Source organism: Conger conger, chromosome 14, assembly GCF_963514075.1.
Source record: "Conger conger chromosome 14, fConCon1.1, whole genome shotgun sequence".
NCBI lineage: Eukaryota > Metazoa > Chordata > Actinopteri > Anguilliformes > Congridae > Conger > Conger conger.
This window is the reverse complement of record NC_083773.1, coordinates 4,006,675-4,026,663: the sequence shown is the minus strand read 5'-3', so window position 1 is coordinate 4,026,663 and position 19,989 is coordinate 4,006,675. Positions and strand designations below refer to the sequence as shown.

The following is a 19,989-nucleotide window of genomic DNA, read 5'->3' as shown; positions in this document are numbered from 1 at the left end:
TTTGATTCCCTTTTCGGTCGCGTCTGGTCCTCTGTCCCCCACGCCCTTACAGTTGCGTATTGTGTGTATGTTTTGCAGCGGTTTTATTTATTTAAACGTGCATTTGGGCAGACTCTTGAGTGCTTTCTGATCCATTGGTTCTGTTTTTTTTTCTTCTTGCGTACATCTTGGTCTGCTTCAGCCGTCCTTTTGACCTGAAATAAACTGCAGTTAAAGTGCACAGCCGCGGCCAGCCCACGTTCAAACAACAGCGCTATAGCTGCTCTACTTGATTTAAAATCAGTGTTGGTTTTATCTGGACACGGGCACTGTCCGTGTAAGCCTCACCAAAAGCAAAGTGCCATTTCCCAAGCAATTACTGTGAGGAGCTTCCTATTAAAGACGTACTTAGCATTCAGAAAACCGCTATTTTTTGTTCGATTAGTGTGAGGTGCTGCTTGTGGCAGACAGTGAAAATTACAGAATGCTTCCCATAATCAAATGCACTAGAACTGGAAACCTTTTCAAACTTGGTGTCAACTAGAGTTGAATGTACAGTGGAAAAATGTTTATACAAATAAAAATAAAGGTTGTGAATCAGTGAATTTAATTTCAGATAACTGTTCAGATCAAAACACTGTTTCGGTGTGTTTCAGCACGAGGGAAGCATTTCTTTAATTGGCTAAAGAGTTCACACACCTTGTTCTCAAGGCCTTAATTGGCTGCTGATTTAAAGGAAACCACAAACGCCTGCAGACACTGCGGCCCTCCAGGACTGGAGTTTGACACCCCTGGCCTAGAGTAATTTAATGAAGAAAACCAGGAGGCACAACACTATTTTCTAATCGTATGTAATATGGCATAGAATAAACCTTCAAAAATAGAAATTACCAAGGGGGAGAAATTACTGAAAGACAGAGGCCTGGAAGGGGTCATTTGAAAGAGTGCCTGATAAATATGGCGGGAACACAAAGTCTGACGGAGAGGAGGTAATGCGCCCTCATAATGGTGTTCTGATTACATTTGGGGGTCCACAGCCACAACACGATTGGAACTTTGCATTGTTATGCAGTCGCGTGAAAAACGCATTTTCGTTGAACACAGTTGCATCGTTAACCGTACCGACACCGTGCTTCCCATCCGTTTCTAATTAATTTTTCAGTGGGGATTTTGACCCACTGATCGTTTAATGATCAAATCCGATGTATTTAACGTCTGTTTCAGCCTAAAATCATTACTAAAATTAAATAATTTTTTTTCCTCAGATCTCAGAAGCAGATGGTAGAATGCTAATGTGAAGACAAGGACATTTAAACCCAATCAAATTGGAGAATGCCTGGAATATGTTTGTTATTTAATTAATTTTCCTTTTTCAAGCGTGGGCATTTGAAGGATTTTTACTTAGTGACGCCACGATCACTGTAGTAGGTACAGTGACTGTGGCATCACCCATTAACTTTCCGTGGGCTTGTGAAAAGAGTTTAGAAGCCACAGAAGTCCAGTTTTAGTGCTGCTATGCCATACACATTGGAGCCAGAGAGCACTTTATTAGGTATTTATTGGATGGATTTTAACTGCTGTAGCCTATTCACTTAGAGTTATGACGTGTTGTGTGTTCAGATGCTCTTCTGCATACCACTGTTGTAATGTGTGGTTATTTGCGTTACTGTCACCTTCCTGTCAGCTTTGACCAGTCTGACCATTCTCCTCTGACATCTCTCATTAACAAGGTGTTTCTGTCTGCAGAACTGCTGCTCACTTGATTTATTTTGTTTGTTTTTTTGCACCATTCTTTGCAAACTCTAGAGACTAGTGTGTGTGAAAATCCCAGGAGTTCACCAGTTTCTGTGATACTCGGTCAAAGTCCCTTAGATCACATTTTTAGTGAATATTAACTGAAGCCCCTGACCCGTATCTACATGATTGCATGCCACACAATTGGCTGATTTGATAATTGCATGAATAAGTGGGTGTAATAAAGTAAAAATGTTCCTAATAAAGTGCTCGGTGAGTTTACAGCCGTGAGGTCAGGGCACATTGTGATTGACAGGCCAGGGCAGTGCCAGATGGGTACAGACAGCAAACATGAGCAAACCACGAGGCTGTTGGAACAAACATGCTAAACGTCAGGTTTCCATTAATCCCCACTGCCTTCCTGATATACTCACTCTACTTTACCACTGTAATGAGCTACAGCATTCTGTTATGGACTTAAAGGTACAATAGACTAACATTTTTGTGTTAAGACATTGTTACAAGACCATTGTATATCCCTTCCTATCATTGAAAAAGGCTCACTGACATGTTGACTCACCCTGTCTGTGTTTATAGTCCTTAAATTCGGGGTTCAAAATATGCAGTTGACGGTCCGACACTCTGTAGCAAAACATTGTATAACTGTACAATAACTCAATAGACTCAAGCTCATTGGTTGAAAATTGGTTCTAATTGCCACAGCCAATGGAGTTTCCACGTCAGCGTGTTTACAGAGAAGGGGGAGGGATAAACAGTGTTGTGGTTTGAAGGTTTTTGTTGTTGCTATTCCTCTCTTGACTGTTAGAAGTCTGAAATGACCTATTGTACCTTTTAAGAATGATATGGCTCTAAGAATGGTAGTTGGCAAAACTTAGTTTAAAGGTTTCAACTTACTGTTCACCCTAATGTCGTTCATTGTTATTAAGTCCAGTTGTTTGTTCCAGGGCTTTGTTACATTACATTACATTACATGGCATTTAGCAGACGCTCTTATCCAGAGCGACGTACAACAAAGTGCAAATTAAACACAAGAACAAGTGCAAAGAGGACCTGAGAGGACGGTAGTAGTAGTTCCGAGTCCTAGTGTAAACATGCAGAAAATCAGAACCCTTTAAGAGTACAATCAACTTTCAAACTAGCGTACCACAATTGCAGCTAGAATACAAAAAATAACAATACAATAAGTAACAATATCTATACAATCTATACATAAGTGCCATTACAGTCTTTGTTGTGGTCTAAGTAGCAGTGAGACTGTTCCCCAGCTCTTTTCTTAGGGGTCTTCTTTCCAGGAACCTGATGGTCCCTGTTCTGTGTGGAAAACCTTGACAGAAAAGCATTACATTCTCCAAGGGGGTACTTTTCAAGAAGACTTAAAAAATAATGATTTTACTCCCTGTGAATAACAGACATAGAGTAGGTCAATATTTGGAAATTCACAAAATGGAATCGACTGGAATATTCTCTTGCTGTAAGGGTAGCTTGAAATCTTACTCCAGAAATACTAAATAACATACTTTATCCTAAATTGGATTCCCATATCCAATGTATATACCATGCTGGTATATTTTTGCATGTGCCTTACAGCCTCTAATCTGAAGTGTCATCATATTCTCTTGTGCATCTGATAGCTACAGATAAGGTCTGTGCCTTTATGTAATGAGATACGGATCTAGTCATAATTGTGTAGCGCATGTGACTGAAGGTGCCTGGCTTTGTATCTTAAGTATTCGGGGGGCGACATGGCTCAGGGGGTAAGAGCAGTCGTCTGGCAGTCGGTGGGTTGCCGGTTCGATCCCCCCCTGGGTGTGTCAGTGTCCCCAAGCAAGACACCTAACCCCCAAATGCTCCTGACACGCTGGTTGCTGCCTTACATGGCAGCCAATCGCCGTCGGTGTGTGAGTGTGTGTGTGAATAGGTGAATGGAGAAGCATCAATTGTACAGCGCTTTGGATAAAGGTGCTATATAAATGCCAACCGTTTACATCGCCATGTTACAGGGAGGGGGCAAGAACCTGTCAAATGTAAAAGCTGCAGAAAGTAAACTGACACTAGCAGGAGGTGATATAGCTTCATAATAAGTCCAGCACTCAACACCCTTCACATTGTCTTACAGTATGTTGATAATACAACACCTCGAGCCGTGCTCGGAGGCTGCTCATATCACATAGTATGGGCATGAAGACTCAATTACACATGGAGTCTGTGATGTAAATTAGATTTTCTCGGGCACTGGCGTCAAACTAAGGCGACGCAGCGGTGAACGGATCAATGGATTTTTTTGGGAAGGGCGTCGTAACACTACCTCCCTAGAAGTGTTATTCCTGCAAAAATGCAAAAAAAAAAAAAAAAAAAAAAGAAGCAAGCTAAAAGCTTCTTCATAAGATTTCACAAGTTTTGATCGCATTTAAAATATGCACGAGCAGACATCTGCATGCCAGACAGCTTGTCCACACATTCAGAAGCCCAAGCGGCAGACTATTGTGGTGTTCCATTGACAGATTGGGTGCGATTAACTGTAATCACTCTAAAATGGCCATGACATTATATGCAAATAAGTTAATAATTGTAACATTTTCTATTTTTATTTGTTCCTTTTCTATTTCTATTGGTTGGCTGAGGTTACAACCATGGGTATGATTATGATTTCGGAATTCCAAAAACGGTAGAAAAAAAAGTTTCTCCATTTTTTTAAAGATCCTGTTAATCTGTTTATTCTCTTATTATCAAGTCCTTACCTGTCAAATAGAGCACGTTTGTCTGTCAGTGTGTTTCCTATCACTGCTATAACCTGGAGAAATAAATTAATACATGAATAAACACATAAGCACTGGACAGGAAATTAAATTAGCTGTGACTCATCTCTGTTTCTTGCATTTTGCGGGAGAAATATATTCAAATTACTGTTCCCATTATCTTGCCAGACTTTTTTTGAATAGGAATTAGCGCTTGCATTTGTCCTTAAGTCTACGTGAATGACAAATTGTGATTGAATAGACCTCAGTTTGAACTAATATCGCTGCAGCTCGATATAACGAGAAGACAATCTGCTGGAAGTGTTTTTGAATGGGGGGGAATGAAGCCTTTTCACATGTGAATAGTTCAGATAGCCCATGGGCAACACCCTGAAGGATATTTTAATGACAGAGACTGTGCCGGGGGCCCATAACGAGGACTCGTCTGTTTCAGGATTTCAGGCCAATTACCGCTCCTAATTATTGAATTAGGCTAATCATTTTTCATCTGAAATTTCTGCTAGTTATGAGCTTCTGCTGCAGACAATGCATCCTTGGCAGAAACATTTATCTGAGGTTCAAGACGGTATGATTCATCCAGCTTTGGTATCTACTCTGGTATAATCTTCTGTTACACACACACACACACACACTGGCGCCTTGGGACCGGAGTTGACCACCGCGGTTCGATAGCTGTGTTTTTGATAGTGGCAATGGGAACCTTCTCGCTTGTAAAGGATACTTTCATTCCGTAAAGGGATAAAGAAGCTTATCGAAGTATGTTCCCGACAGACCCCTCTGATCCAAGGGTACTGGATTGTTCATTATGTTACAAAACAAGGAAAAACCTGCTGAGGGACAACTGGTCATTATGGCCAATGTGTCTGGAAACAGCCTTCGATAGGATGTGTCTGCTGCTTTTAAAAACTTTTCTACCTTCATCTGGTTCTTTGTTCTTTTTGCTGTCTGATTCAGATTTGTTTTATGTCTTAGTTTATTGTCTTCTATTGTTTATATTTATTACTTTTTAATGACTTTTATTTTTCATATCGTTGTTGTGAAGCACTGTGAATCAGGCATGGTACATAAACGTGGTGCATAAATGACGATTGATTGATTGATAGATTGGTGCGTATCTGACACCGTTCTCCTGTAACCTCTCTGTTCCCCCCAGCTGTACATCCAGACCACCACCCTCACCATCTCCATGAACCTCAGCGTGTCCGTGTCCGTGGCCCTGGCGCATATCTGACCCCGTTCTCCTGTAACCTCTCTGTTCCCCCCAGCTGTACATCCAGACCACCACCCTCACCATCTCCATGAACCTCAGCGTGTTCGTGGCCCTGGTGCATATCTGACGCCATTCTCCTCTAACCTCTCTGTTCCCCCAGCTGTACATCCAGACCACCACGCTGACCATCTCTATGAACCTGAGCGCGTCCGTGGCCCTGGGGATGCTCTACATGCCCAAGGTGTACGTGATCATCTTCCACCCCGAGCTGAACGTGCAGAAACGCAAGCGCAGCTTCAAGGCCGTGGTCACGGCGGCCACCATGTCCTCACGCCTCTCACACAAGCCCAGCGACCGGCCCAACGGCGAGGCCAAGACGGAGCTCTGCGAAAACGTGGACCCCAACAGTAAGCCTGGCGTCCTTCCCCCTCCACGGACAGAACGTCCTGCTTAAACCAGGTTTACCCAGCTGTCCTCCTGGAAACCCTATTTAACCCTTCTGTTGTCCTAAGGTTCAAAAAATTACCCCCCCCCTACACTATGTTTAACGGCAGAGTAAACGCCCTTCATGATCTTTTTTCAACTTGAAAGTTGATGACAAAGTTTGTGATGAGTGACAGGTTGTTTCTTCATGCAAAATAGATTAAAGTAGATGGTTTAAACTTCAATTGAGCTGCTTTATTTTAGGGGCTTAGTGAAGGCGGGTCATTTTTTACCCTTAGGACAAGGGGAGTGTACAGAATGTTAAGACTAAACAAGGGTTAAACAACGGTCTATTTTGAATTCAAAACATGCCCAGATGAAATATATTCCTGGACTAAAAGCGTTTGCGATGGAACATCTTGGATGAAAGTGTTTTGGGTGTGAAAGCATGCCCATGACATAATTGGTCTCTGGGAACAAGACTGGGTATGGTTTAATCGAGAGGACACTGTTATGCATGATTGTTATTTCGATTTTTTTTTTTTTCTCATTGTGGCTTTTTTTTATTTGGGCTGTTGCAAATCCCTGACTATTCACTCTACACAGCAATGTTATTGGGTGACTCAGTTCACAGATTGTTCTGTTCATTCTTGTTTTTATTCCATTGAATCTCAAATATCCTTTGAAGTACCACTTGAGATCATTGCCGAATGGGTTATGGTTATAGTTACAGAGTAAATAGACTCTTTCACATACTGCATAACACACAACTTTTCTCACAAAAGTTTTAACTTCATAAGGAGAAAAATCAATTGACTTCTAAAGGTTCAAATCTTCTGTACAATCTTGTGCACCTGAACTGTTATAGCCGGTCACTTAATAGCATTGTGTCAGCGTTTACTGCAGTCTTTGAATCACAAGGTTTCCACAAAATTAAATAAGTCCAGAGAGTTCATTTCTATTTCATTCGGTCGAAGGAGAAGTGTTGCCAGAGAATACTGAAAGAGTACCGATTCCCCCAACTGGGCTACGGTGTCAGGAACCTTCCAGCACTTTTCTAAGTATTAGACATCCCAAGTTACCTCACTGTACAAATATTGCATGGAAATGAATACCTGCTTCCTGCCAGGCTTTACAACGCCACGCTCACACCCACCTGCCCTGCACAAATGCATGAATCAAAAATATATTGGTAAATGCATAAAAACCAAAGGAGCTCCTCTTCAACGAATTAAATATTTATTTTATTTTTTTCAAAATACAGTGAGCGGGTAAGGGGTCAAATAAATAGAGGAGGGAAAAGTCGAAGGCTCTACACATGCCGAGGTCTGTTTCCCGTGCCGTTGGCGTCCTGCTGCCACTCGCAAGCCCCTGTGCCCTCAAAATCGGCAAAGCGCAGTCATCGCATTTGCGTTTGGGTGACTTTCAAAGACGCGTTGGCGTCACACCTGATGGTGTAATTACCTCGCACGGTGTACCCCGCCTCGGGGAAAGGTGCGGTTGCCCCCGGCCGAGTCCGGGCGAGTGTGCCAGACCGATCGAAAGTGCAGTGCTATTTTAGGGCACGGTCTCATCTCTGTGCATAAACAGACCACGGCTCCTGTATGTCTTCCAGGCCTCCTGTTGCTCTCGCCTTCTGCTTATTGCACCATGAGGCCAATGCTGATGTAAGACTGTTATATCGCATCACCGATAGAGACGTGTACGCTTGCCCTTGGTGATGTGGTATAGGTCAACATAGGGAAAATGATATTGGGCAGCCTAGTGGTAAAGGTAATGACTGGGACCCGCAAGGTCGGCGGCTCGATCCCCGGTGTCGCCACAGTAAGATCCGCACAGCCGTTGGGCCCTTGAGCAAGGCCCTTTAACCCTGCATTGCTCCAGGGGAGGATTGTCTCCTACTTAGTCTACTCAACTGTATATCGCTCTGGATAAGAGCGTCAGGCTAATGTCAGTAATGTAATGTAATGATGAAAATGATCCAGTGAAACGGACAGTGTCCTGGATGAACACCTGGTCATGTCCACTGCCTGGAGCCTGGAAGATAACTATGAGCACAGCCTTCATTTCCTGTAGCCCAGGCAGTCAAACCTCACCTGCTGCAGGACACCTTAACGGTCCTGATGAATGCCACAGAGCATACCATGCAGACGGGCCGAGGAACAAACGCACAAATTCAAACGACACGGGCATGTGAGGGTATTACCGGACTACCCCTTACTCTATATTTCTCCCCTTTTTCGGCCTGGAGAGCCAACTCACCCCAACGTGTCTTTCTTCTCCCAACAGGCTAATTCTCATAATATATCACAGGTAAGACCAAATTAATCTTTTTACCTTTTTTGGATATGACCTTGTTCCATTTCCTGAAGGCTGGAAGCGGGGAGGGGGGGTGACGGGAACGGAATGGCGACGAGACCGCGTCTCGATACCGCGCGGGAAATTCACGCTCACGTTTACGTTTCACGCAGAGCGACGGAAGAGACAGGGAGTCGAACACGTCCTCCGTGTGAATGAGCTTGTATTCACGGCAGCAGAGTTCTGAATGAACACAATATGTTTTAATCTAATTTTAAAGTGGGGAAACCATCTGGAGGTGTAATCGCAAGAGTGAGTTCTTGCCTTGTTTTATGAAGCAGCTAATAATTTTTCAGCATTTGCTTCTTTGTCTTGCACATGCTTGCACAACCCCCCCCCCCACCCCTCCTCTGGGACTTTAGACAGCTTGTCATCTGAGATATGTAAAAGAGACATTTTTTTTTTGTCTGACCTGAGTGTTAAATTGCATTTTTTATTTGCCCAGCAGATGTCTCATACCAGATCGGGTCACGTTTTTTTCCCCCCATACTATCCCATTCATGTCATTAGATATTAACGCCAGTGTCAACTGGGGACGCAAAACCTTTTACTTTGCATTAAGTCCACTGCACCGCTGCCTTCCCCTTTGCAAAGTAGGGCTTGACTCCCAACACAAACAGTAGGGTCTAAGTGCCGTACATGGTGGAAAACTATAACACCCATGATCTTCCCTGAGAAACATGCTGCCATTCCCAGGTCCCAGGATAATGCCACTACGATAACTGCCATGTTGTGTTCTGTAGTGTAGCGGTTAAGGTAAATGACTGGGACACGCACGGTCGGTGGTTCTGATCCCGGTGTAGCCGCAATAAAATCGGCACAGCCGTTGGGCCCTTGAGCAAGGCCCTTAACCCTGCATTGCTCCAGGGGAGGATTGTCTCCTGCTTAGTCTAATCAACTGTATGTTGCTTTGGATAAAAGCGTCAGCCAAATAACAGGTAATGTATAGTGTTCTATCCCACTCTTTTATTCCCTTTGCCTTCCTTTGTACCGATTCTGCCATCCTACATATTGTACTGTACATACAGTACAGCCAAAAATAGTTAGGTGTTACTGTAAAGGAGTCTGGACGTGCACACAATTATCTTTAAAAAGACTCGTGAAAAGGTTATAATTACACTTCAGCACTGTACTACCATCTCAGAGAAGCTCTATTATTAAGCTGTTGGAGTTTCAATTTAAACATCGGTTTCAGATGAGAAAAGAGAACCAGGCCCATACCTCCGTACCGTACCTTGCTTATAGATACGTTCATACGGAGAGCTCCGTAGCATTTGGGAAGCATACATATTTTGTTGATTTTGCTCTGTACTTATTTAAGGGTATTTCACAGCACTTTGTATACATAACTCCCCATTTTAGGGAACCATGGTGCTTTAGCCACATGATTGGCTGCTTAGATATTTGCATTAACAAGCTGGTGTGCAGGTCTACATAAAGTGCTCAGTGATATATAAAAAAGTATACATAAGAAATGTATAAAGTGCTATATTTCTTGGGAAACCAAAATGTATACAAATACCCTTGAATAAAAGCTCGAGATTCTGCACTTTAGCCACATATGAACTGTGTCATTAAAACAGTAACAGAACCTAAAACAGTGGAGAACAGATAATAATGACAAAATATGTCTTTGTCCCAAACATTATGGAGCTCACTGTAGGTATGCCTGCGGGATCTCAAATAATGACAAAATATGGCTTTGTCCCAAACATTATGGAGCTCGCTGTAGGTGTGCCTGCGGAATGTCATAATTTATTAATTTCATAATCTTTGTGTTCCAAAGAACAGCGAAAGCAAGAGTCTGCTGATCCAGACCAAAAAAAAAAAAAAAAAAAGGGGACCAAGAATTATATTTGGCCAGAAATTCCACTCTATGTGAAAGCAATTTTTCACTCTGCTATTGGGAATTATACCCCCATTCACCGGGAGAAAAACTGAATTCCTGTGTTACGGCTCTTCTGATCCCGGCCATTAGCCGCAATAGATTCGTCGATGACTAGACGATGAGTATTGTTAGCGTCTGGGGAGACGCTGTGCGTCCATCACGCGGGCTTCTGTGTGGGCTGTGTTGCCCCCCAAACACAGCTGTCGCGCTCCCGCAGCGGAGCTTCCCGCGCGGGACGGTTATGCAAGAGCAGACCGCGATCCGACGGGGCTCCCAACGGGGCCGATGCGTCGCCTACGCAGGAACGGCTAACGGCGGCTGTCCCTCGCTGCACGCTCCCCTTCCCCGTGACCCTCGGCAGGGATGACATTTAGCAACGGGCTGTGTCCGTTGGGTGCAGCTTTTTATGAGCATTAGGGCATTGATCCCCCCCCCCCCTAGGTGACGCTCTACGCGCCGGGAGACAAAGACATTATTCCGCCTTTTGGAAGAGAGTGACTTTGCTTGATCCTGAACTTCAAATCCCAGCAGCCCATGGTCATCTGTCCTCCAAGAGCAGCACTGGACAGAAGAGGGACAAGAACGAAGGGGGCAAAGTGAACAAGGGCATCACAGACACTAAGCTAACCGCTAACACTTCTGCAACGGGACACAAGCCTGTAAGCTAACCCACCCACACTTACTTAACATGACACACGCATGTAAGCTAACCATCAACACTCATACGATGTGACATAAACACTTAAGCTAACCACCAACACTTTTACAACATGTCACAAGCGTGTAAGCTAACCATCAACACTTACACAACATGACACAACCGATGATGAATATTTAGACTATATGACATGAATAGAACGGGCAGCAACGCACTTCGGATCGAAAGAGGAGAAACGATTGTGTAATTACACCGCAATAAACAGCAGAAGTGTAATCGATGTATTGGTATATTACTAAGAGGGGCTAGTGACTTCATTTTGACTGCAGCATAAAGCCCACAATTCAAATGAATCCACAAACAGGTTTTATAGTTATGTATCTCCAATGGGCAGTGTGTACAGACACAGTAATTATGCTGTTACTGCTGCTGTAGTTACTGTGCCATTACTCAGGCCCCTAGGCCCCCCACATGATAAAGCGGAACCCCAAAGCATACATCAACTTTGCGAATAGATGTAAAATTTTTATTTTTACCGTAAAACATATTGTTCCGCTGTTGGCTACGGCGCGCGACGAACACGATGCTCCGCGACCACCTGCGTGACAACGCCGGGGATATATCGGGGAACGCGTTCGCTGACAACCCGAGGAGCGAATGTCGACGAGTCGTGGGTGATGTCGTGGCTAGCGCAGCGGCGTCTTGCCGTTGCGCTGTGTGAACGCGGATCGACGTGCGGACCTGAGGGTCGTGTGCGGGAATCATCACATCACATCACATCACATCACATCACATCACATCACATCACATCACATCACATCACATCACATCACATCACATCACATCACATCACATCACATCACATCACATCACATCGAGCGACGTACAACAAAGTGCAAATCAAACACAAGAACAAGTGTAAAAGTGGACCTGAGAGGACAGTACAGTTCCGAGTCCTAGTGTAAACATACAGAAATTCAGAACCCTTGAAGAGTGCAATCAACTTTCAATCTAGCATACCACAGTTGGCAGCTAGAATACAACAACAGCCAATAAAAACGACAATACCTATACAAGTACCGATATCTATACATAAGTGCCATTACGGTCTAAGGCTAATCACGGTGATTGTGAGTTGGGGAGGGAAAGCTGTAGCCTGAAGAGATGGGTCTTCGGTCTGCGCTTGAAGGAGGTCAGAGACTCTGCCGTTCTGACATTCCACCACCGTGGGACCAGGACAGACAGCAGTCGTGAGCGTGAAGTGCAGGTGTGGCGAGGGGGGAGGCGCCAGACGGCACGAAGTGGCAGAACGGAGGGGTCTTGTTGGAAGCCTGGGCGGATCAGCCGGAGGTGCAGGGGCCGCCAGGATTGGCCCTCACCGCGGGGCCCCTGTGCGCAGTAACTGCTTTCCGCCGCCGTCCACAGCTGGTGCCAGATTGGCAGCCCTCTCCACGAAACTCCCCCGCGGATTAAATCAGGGAGAGAAAAGGCCCATTAAGACATTTATAGCGCTGCTTACTTTAAGGGTGTGCAGCCTGAGGGGGGTCAGCGGGGAAGATAATGGCTTTTCTGGAGATTCATTAGGTGGAGGAATGTTGAATCGGTTTGTCACGCACCAGGTCTGCCAAAAGAAATGAGATCTTTTACCGAGGTCAGCTTTCTGTCCGTCTCCTGTTGTTGCCACCCCCCCCAAGAAAAAATTAAAACGCAACACCGGTGTTGGAAAAAGTTGCGATCTGTGTTTATTTTACAAGTCACGTGGTCCCGGGCCCCCCTGCGAGCCGCTATGATTTGGAGGTATGGAGGTGATGAGACGGGTTGAGTCATTTTAGCGTCCTTATTAAGAAACACCTACTGAGATCCTGATGTAATTGAGATCAAGCTTGCCGTGGAAACTCATTACCACCACAGCACGTCTATGGCACAAAAACGTACTCTCTGCAATGCAAATTTTGTAGAAATTTTTTTATTTTATTTTTTTTTTATTACAGTGCCTGGTAGCTGAGAGAAAGGCACATTCCTTAGACTCTTTCGGCAAAGCCCTTTTACCCACCGGCTTTTCTAAGATCTACAGCATCAAACGCAGACGCGAAGTTTGTTCAAAATAACATTTACTTACCCTTTTGCGTGGCATTTATTTGTATAATATGAAATGCAAAACTAATAGAATACCATTGTGTCTCGTTACACAATGACCTTTCATTAGAATATTTGAATGGCTTTTTCTCGGGGAAACAAAGAAACTCAGACAAGGAGACCATTTGTGACAGAGGGACGTTAGCTACAGAGCTGCTCGTGGTTAAAATGGTTCTTCTGTGAAGGTGTTGATGTGCTTTCCAGACAATGAATCAAGTAATATGCAGTTGTAAATTTATGAATGCTTTTTTATTTTTTCAATAAAATCAAACCATTATGGTCTCAGATATGTAATTATATTGAATGAATATAATTAGATATGAACACAGAGATGTTAAACTCTAGTCCGAGAGGGCACAAGCTAAGCTGTAATTTACGCAAACGCAACCTTCGCCTTTATTGCCGGTCAATTCAAGTTATTTGAGACATTATTATTTATTTATTTTGCTTGTTTCTGCTGTGTATATATATATATATAAAAAAACAACATGCCAACATCCAGGTTCAAAGAGTTAATAATATCCCAGTTAATAATGACTCAAAAGCCTCAATGCTAATTCTAGCCTTTTTTTGAGTCGAGGCAGTGAATTATTTTTTTTTGTATTTGCATCCCCAGCAGCATCTGTTATCACACTCGGTAACGTGGGGGACATTTGGCATGCCACCTTTCCCACACAGGAATTATCACATGAGGGATGTCTCTCCGGTCCGAACTGAAGAAGAAAAAAACGGGATTGAGTGTAGCAGCCACCTGCTGATGAATAAATAATGTGGGAACCGCGGATCTTTCCAGAAATTGTTTTTCTTTGTCTTGTTTTCTTCCCTCACAGTTTGACCAAAATAATCAGTCATCAAAGCTTGTGTTTTGGCATTGTAGTAGGTGGGATGAGGGGCGTGAGTCACACTCGAACACAAAGTTGGTCATTGAGAAATACGAGTCGTGGAGGTGCAGAGGAAACTGTGCTTTGAGACTGTGCCAGGCTTGTTGCAGCTTCAGTATGCTGGTGTTGGATAGCCACGGACTGCTGTGAAACTACACTCACAGAGCACTTTATTAGGAACATTTTAATGTTATTACGCCTACTTATGCATGCGATTATCTAATCAGCCAATTGTGTGGCAGCAGTGCAATGCATACAATCATGTAGATGCAGGTGAGGAGCTTCAGTTAATGATCACATCAACCATCAGAATGGGGAAAAATATATATCTAAGTGACCGTGGAATGATTGTCGGTGACAGACAGGGTGGTTTGAGTATCTCAGAAACTGCTGTTCTCCTGGGATTTGTACACACGCTAGTCTCTAGAGTTTGCAAAGAATGGTGCAAAAAACTAAAATCCACTTAGCAGCAGTTCTGCAGACAGAAACACCTTGATGAGTGTTAATGAGAGACGTCAGAGGAGAATGGCCAGACTGGTCGAAGCTGACAGGAAGTTGACATTAACACAAATAGCCACACATTACAACAGTGGCGTGCAGAAGAGCATCTCTGAGCACACAACGCATCATAACTGTAAGTGGATAGGCTACAGCAGTAGAAGATAAGTCTAATAAATACCTAATAAAGTGCTCGCTGAGTGTATGCGCACTCTGCCACCTGTATCATACGACCAGGTCGGAGGGAAGTGGGAGGTTTCTACAAATGGAGTGGTTATGGTTTATTGACGGTTTGTTGCAGTTCATATATGTTCCCAATTTATGGATTCACATTAACTGCATCCGTTCTGGTTTCTGTGTACTGGGAAAATCTGTGACCCGCAAATAATGCATCTTCAGTTATCGAAAGCGGTTTCCTTTCATTGCTGTGTGTGCGTGCCTCTCCAGTGCTGGTGTTGCTTTATCTCCCCAGTGAATCATCACCATAGTGACTGAAGGAACTTTCACCCCATCTCTTCTGCTGTGTATCTTTAGACCACACGAGCTCATGCTCCCTCCCTCTCTCCCTCTCTCCCTCTCTCTCTCTCTTCACTTTACACCGTTTGCTTCATCAAAAAGAACGCAACAATACAATGCACACAAAGCTTTGCATTAATATGCTTTGCATTATACATCTGAAGCCTACACAAAAACAAAACATATTTTCGAGTAATTCTAAATGGGCTATCATGTACTGACAGCATTGTATTGCTTAATGTCACTTTGAGAGTGGGAGGGTCTTGTTTGATTGTGTTTTATGAATGCCTCCAGTGGTTTTTGTGTTAAAATTAAATTCCAATTCTTCTACTGCCGTAACACCTGAGGTTCCAGTCATAGTAGAAATGGTCAAAGAAATGTGTGTGCGTTCTTTTGCATTTCTTCCTGTGTAGGTTTGCAGATAGCACTGTACCAACTTTATACATATGCTTATTTAGCTGCTGTTTCTATGGCAACCCCAACCTGAGGGGTATTTTTCAACTGTTATTTGTATACCGTACGATAGCTCACGTTAAAATGCCACAAGAGATCAGAGAGAAATGCAACGTGCATTTTTCTTCCACATTTCATTCCACTGCCTAAATTTTAAAAAGCTTCACAACTCTGCGATTGAAATAAATGGCATAGACCCAGAAGCAATTTTGAATGAACGGGTTAACTATTTGGCAGCAAACTTCCTTTTGGTGAAAACAGCTTGCAATCCATTTTTTGTACCCGCAATACACAGTGTGACAACCTGCATGTATCTTGGGGCTAATGTGGAACATATTTTGATGGTTCGTGATGGTTCGAGTGCCTCAGTTTTGGTTGGGGAATTAGAAGGTACTGTTAGCTTCAACCGCTAGGGGCGGATGTTCAGATTAGGCCGATTTCAGCGGTCAAAACATTCGGTCACCGGTCGTTGAATTAGTGTGAGACCAGGCTGGTTCATTTAACGGAATAAAATGTGGAAAGCCTTCTTCTAGTAAATGGGTATGAATTACTTTCAACATGGCCGCAAGACACGTGTGTTGTCCATATTGGAATATTGGAATGTGTTCACAATTCTGGTGTATTAAATGTGATACAATGTCAACCACACTTAGTTGTCACCTGATATTGTGTGAATCAGGGACAATCAGAATTGGAATTAGAGTGTAGTATGACAAAAACTGCACTTAAAAAGTTCTAATTTCGCCTATAGGGCGGCCTGTAGCGTAGTGGTTAAGGTACATGACAGGGATCCGCAAGGTGTAGCCGCGATAAGATCCACACCCTGAGCAAGGCCCCTAACCCTGCATTGCTCCAGGGGAGGATTGGCCCCTGCTTAGTCTAATCAACTGAGTCGTTTTAGATAAAAGCGTCTGCCCAATGACATGTACTGTAATGCCTATGAATGCGCCACCTTAAACGTCCATGTGAAGCTGCATGACCGCAGTAAACAGGCATCTTCATCTTCGTCTACATCAAATGTGTTCCTGTCTCCCACCCCAGGTCCAGCAGCTAAGAAAAAGTATGTGAGCTACAACGACCTTGTGATCTAGAATGGATCCAGCAGTGGATGGAGGTGATGGAGGTGATGGAGGTGATGGAGGTGATGAAAGCCTGTCTCCCACCCTTTTGGCAGAAAGAGAAAAACAGGCCATTTGTGTCCCTGCTCTATGCTGCCAAATCCACCCCCCAGGGACAGCGGCTAGGGCCCTGACTGGGGGAGGGGGGTCTCTCTCTCTCTCTTCTGAAGATATTGGATGATGTTTCCACACCGAACTTCAACAATCAAAAAATTAACTTAAACAGCATAAAGAAAAAAAAAAGGAATCATCTTCTTTTTTTGGGGGGGAAAAAAAATATTTAAAAAAAGCGAATTGCTGTTAAATACAAAACAGAGAGGGAAGCTGTAATGGGACTACAGCTCATTACCCCCCCCCCCCCCCCCTACCACCCCGACCCCCCCCTCCCACGTTTACAGACACCCTGACCCCTCAGGGTAGCCCCAGGGCTGGCTCCGGCCGATGATCTCACTGAACACGCTCTCCGGCCCTGGAGTGATTCCGGACTGGGAATCCACAGTGGAGCCATCTTATGGAGGCCATTCTTCGTCTGTACATGTACTTCCAGATTGCAAGTTTTCCAAAATTCCTGTTAGAGTTTGTGAGTTTTTTTTTTTGTTTTTTTTTGCATACATGTTACGTTTGATGTTAATTTTGTTACTTTGTTTTTTTTCTCTTGCTTCTTGGATGCACATAATATTAAAGCCATATTCTTCTCTGAGATAATCATGAATCGAATTGAATTACCTTTACTGTACTTGGTTCTTGAGGTAAACATTGAATCTTTTTTCCCCCCTGATCTGCGTGTAACTGTTTGTTCCACATGGTGGTTCCACATGTTTTAAATGTTTTGAATATTCTGTAAGGGTTTATTGACCATAAACTGTGTGCAGTGACTGCAGGAAAGCTTTAGTCCATGTACAGTTGGACTTAGATAAACCCCAGTGACCGGTGGTATTCCAGGTGTAACAAGGTGTTCACGTAGCAGTTGTCAATGCATGCCTGATATGTTTGATGTTAAAAAAAAAAAAAAATCAAAGAATATAAATATTTTACAACAAGGCTGTAACGCCAATCTGCTCTGGATGAATATTCTGACTGACCTTTTATTTGTTTTTTTTTTGTTTTTTTTTCTGCATTCATTTTCAGATGTTTCTTTACTCAAGGCAGAATATGGCTTTAATTTGTCTTGGAGTTTTATCGCCCCGCAACTATTGACAAACTGTGGAAAAAGGATAAATACATATTGAAAAAAAAACTAAAAAGCATGTATGTTTTATACTGTTTGTACTAAGTATATTCATGTTGCCCTTGCTGCTTATGTGCAAATATTGTGGGAGACATTTACGTTTGGCCACTCATGCAAGTTATCCTGTGGTGTTGTCCAAGAATGTATCAACATGAAATAAAACCATTTGGTTATCGTTTTTTTATTCCCTAGCACAATTTACAGAAGCCTTTCTTTGGGTTTGTGTGTGTGTGTGTGTGTGTGTGAGAGTCTGCATTTGTTTTTTCAAACTAATCACTTTTACTTCCCAACTTTCACAACTGCAAATACTGATAATTCAACAGCCAAGCCATTATAGGCATGAACATGATAAGCCTGTTATATACTATCAATTCAATAAACATATTTACAAAACCCTCCGAACAAACGTCATACGTCCAGAGAATGCAAACACATTCAGTGAAATGATCTACGGTGTTCTACTTTCCTTTAAACCAGCATTGGCTTCTTTTATGATAAATATGTGAAGATTTCAGGGAAACAAGCCTGTTCACAGCCTCTGTACATCATAACAATAAACGAGGTAAGGGACAACTCCATCCCTCCAGCCATCTAAATGAAAATAGAAGGATGGATGAATGGATTTGATGGATATTTTTTCCACACAAACACCTTTAAAAAAAAAAAAAATATATATATATATATATATATATATATATATATATATATATATATATATATATATCCATTTCACAGTCATGTGATGCAAGGTCTTATAATTTTAGCCTGAAGCTGATTGGCTTCAGAAAATGTATTCTGCAGGCAGGATGTTTTGCCAAGGACCAAATATTCCACAGGTAGCCCGGCGATGATAGCCAATGGCGAACCGGAGGTGCCTTGCAAAGGAGAAAGGAGTGAGGATCCCCCCGGGAGATCCTGACAGATCGAGGATGTGGAGGCCTCAGGCTAGAAGCTGATCCACTTTCCGTTTGTCTTACCGTGGGAGGTGTGCCAAACACCGCCGGGCTCTGGGTGAGAATGCGCCTTGTGTCCAATGGCGCTGAAGCTGAAATTCAATGTGAAATAAGAAACATGGGTACGCAATAAAATAATACAGTATACGGAAGGTTACAGTGATGAAATGGAGCCTCGTTTAAGGCGTACAAACCACTTAATGAGGTGCAAAAAATTTTTTTCATACGTGCACTTTTGAAGCTCCATAATATTGGCATTCTTGTCATCTTTTTTTTCTTTAATCATACCTGATGCGGTGGAGAACCTCTGAAACTTCACAGGCCGTGTGAAACGCTTCCGGGGGCTCGGTTTTATCCCTAGGGAGCTGCTCGCTCTGACTGCCTGACAGCCACGCAGCCTCCGTGAGATCGTCTCCCGCGTTTCTGTCCAGCATGGAAGCTGCAAGGCTGATGGTTAGTGCGATTCTACTGGATATCGCTCAGCCCCAACTGCATTATCACAGTGGGGTGCAAAAATCTGGGCACCCCTGGTCTAAATGTCTGTTACAGGGAGTATGAAATCAAAAGCAAACCTCAACTCTAAATGGTAATTTTAAAGCAAGATTGCTTTTTATTTTAATTTGTTACTGTTTATAAATGATATCAAAAAAATGAAGATGGCCCTGTGCAAAAGTTTTGGAACTCTTTTGGATTATTCCTTGTAGGGAATTATGTAGAATAAAGAATAAATTTCCTGCTTCATTGTTCTTGGATGGTCGCCTAACACCTCAATCATACTGAATGTCAAGGGGGGTTCACTGTCTGCTTTGCTGACAATGGCCATTTGGTTTCCTTGATCACATCATATGCATACAAAATAATGTGTATTTGTCTGCCTGTCACCCAATCAGGGACATCAGGAGGTTTCGGGCATAAAAGCTCATTCCTTTCTAACATGAGTTTGTAATTGAACTGCCTTGCTTTTACCCGGTATGCTTCATACTGTAATTAAAGACTATTTTTGCTATATTAATACATTGTTGCTAACCTGAATATCGGACGACTACTTTTACTTCACAAAGGACCAAATTCCTACATCCTTGTTACTGTTTAAAAAGATGATTACTAAGGCCCAGACCCAGGAAATGTACTCGTTATGGCTTCAGTGAGTCAGGTGAGTGTAATTCCAGGGCTGAACTT

At 43.1% G+C, this 19,989-nt stretch overlaps 1 protein-coding gene across 2 annotated transcripts in view; it reads left to right on the top strand.

Moving 5' to 3' along the window:
- Window positions 1–16,936, top strand: part of LOC133109737 (metabotropic glutamate receptor 7) — a 212,547-nt gene extending 195,611 nt beyond the window's left edge. Inside the window, exons 9-11 of one of the 2 annotated variants that reach the window (XM_061219274.1) lie at window positions 5,861–6,107; window positions 8,413–8,436; window positions 16,553–16,936. In XM_061219274.1, coding sequence (XP_061075258.1) covers window positions 5,861–6,107; window positions 8,413–8,417 — 252 coding nt within the window. In that variant the 3' untranslated portion in view covers window positions 8,418–8,436; window positions 16,553–16,936. The remainder of the gene's footprint in view (window positions 1–5,860; window positions 6,108–8,412; window positions 8,437–16,552) is intronic. The other variant, XM_061219273.1, reaches the window with a different exon arrangement.
- The last annotated feature ends 3,053 nt before the right edge of the window (window positions 16,937–19,989 follow it).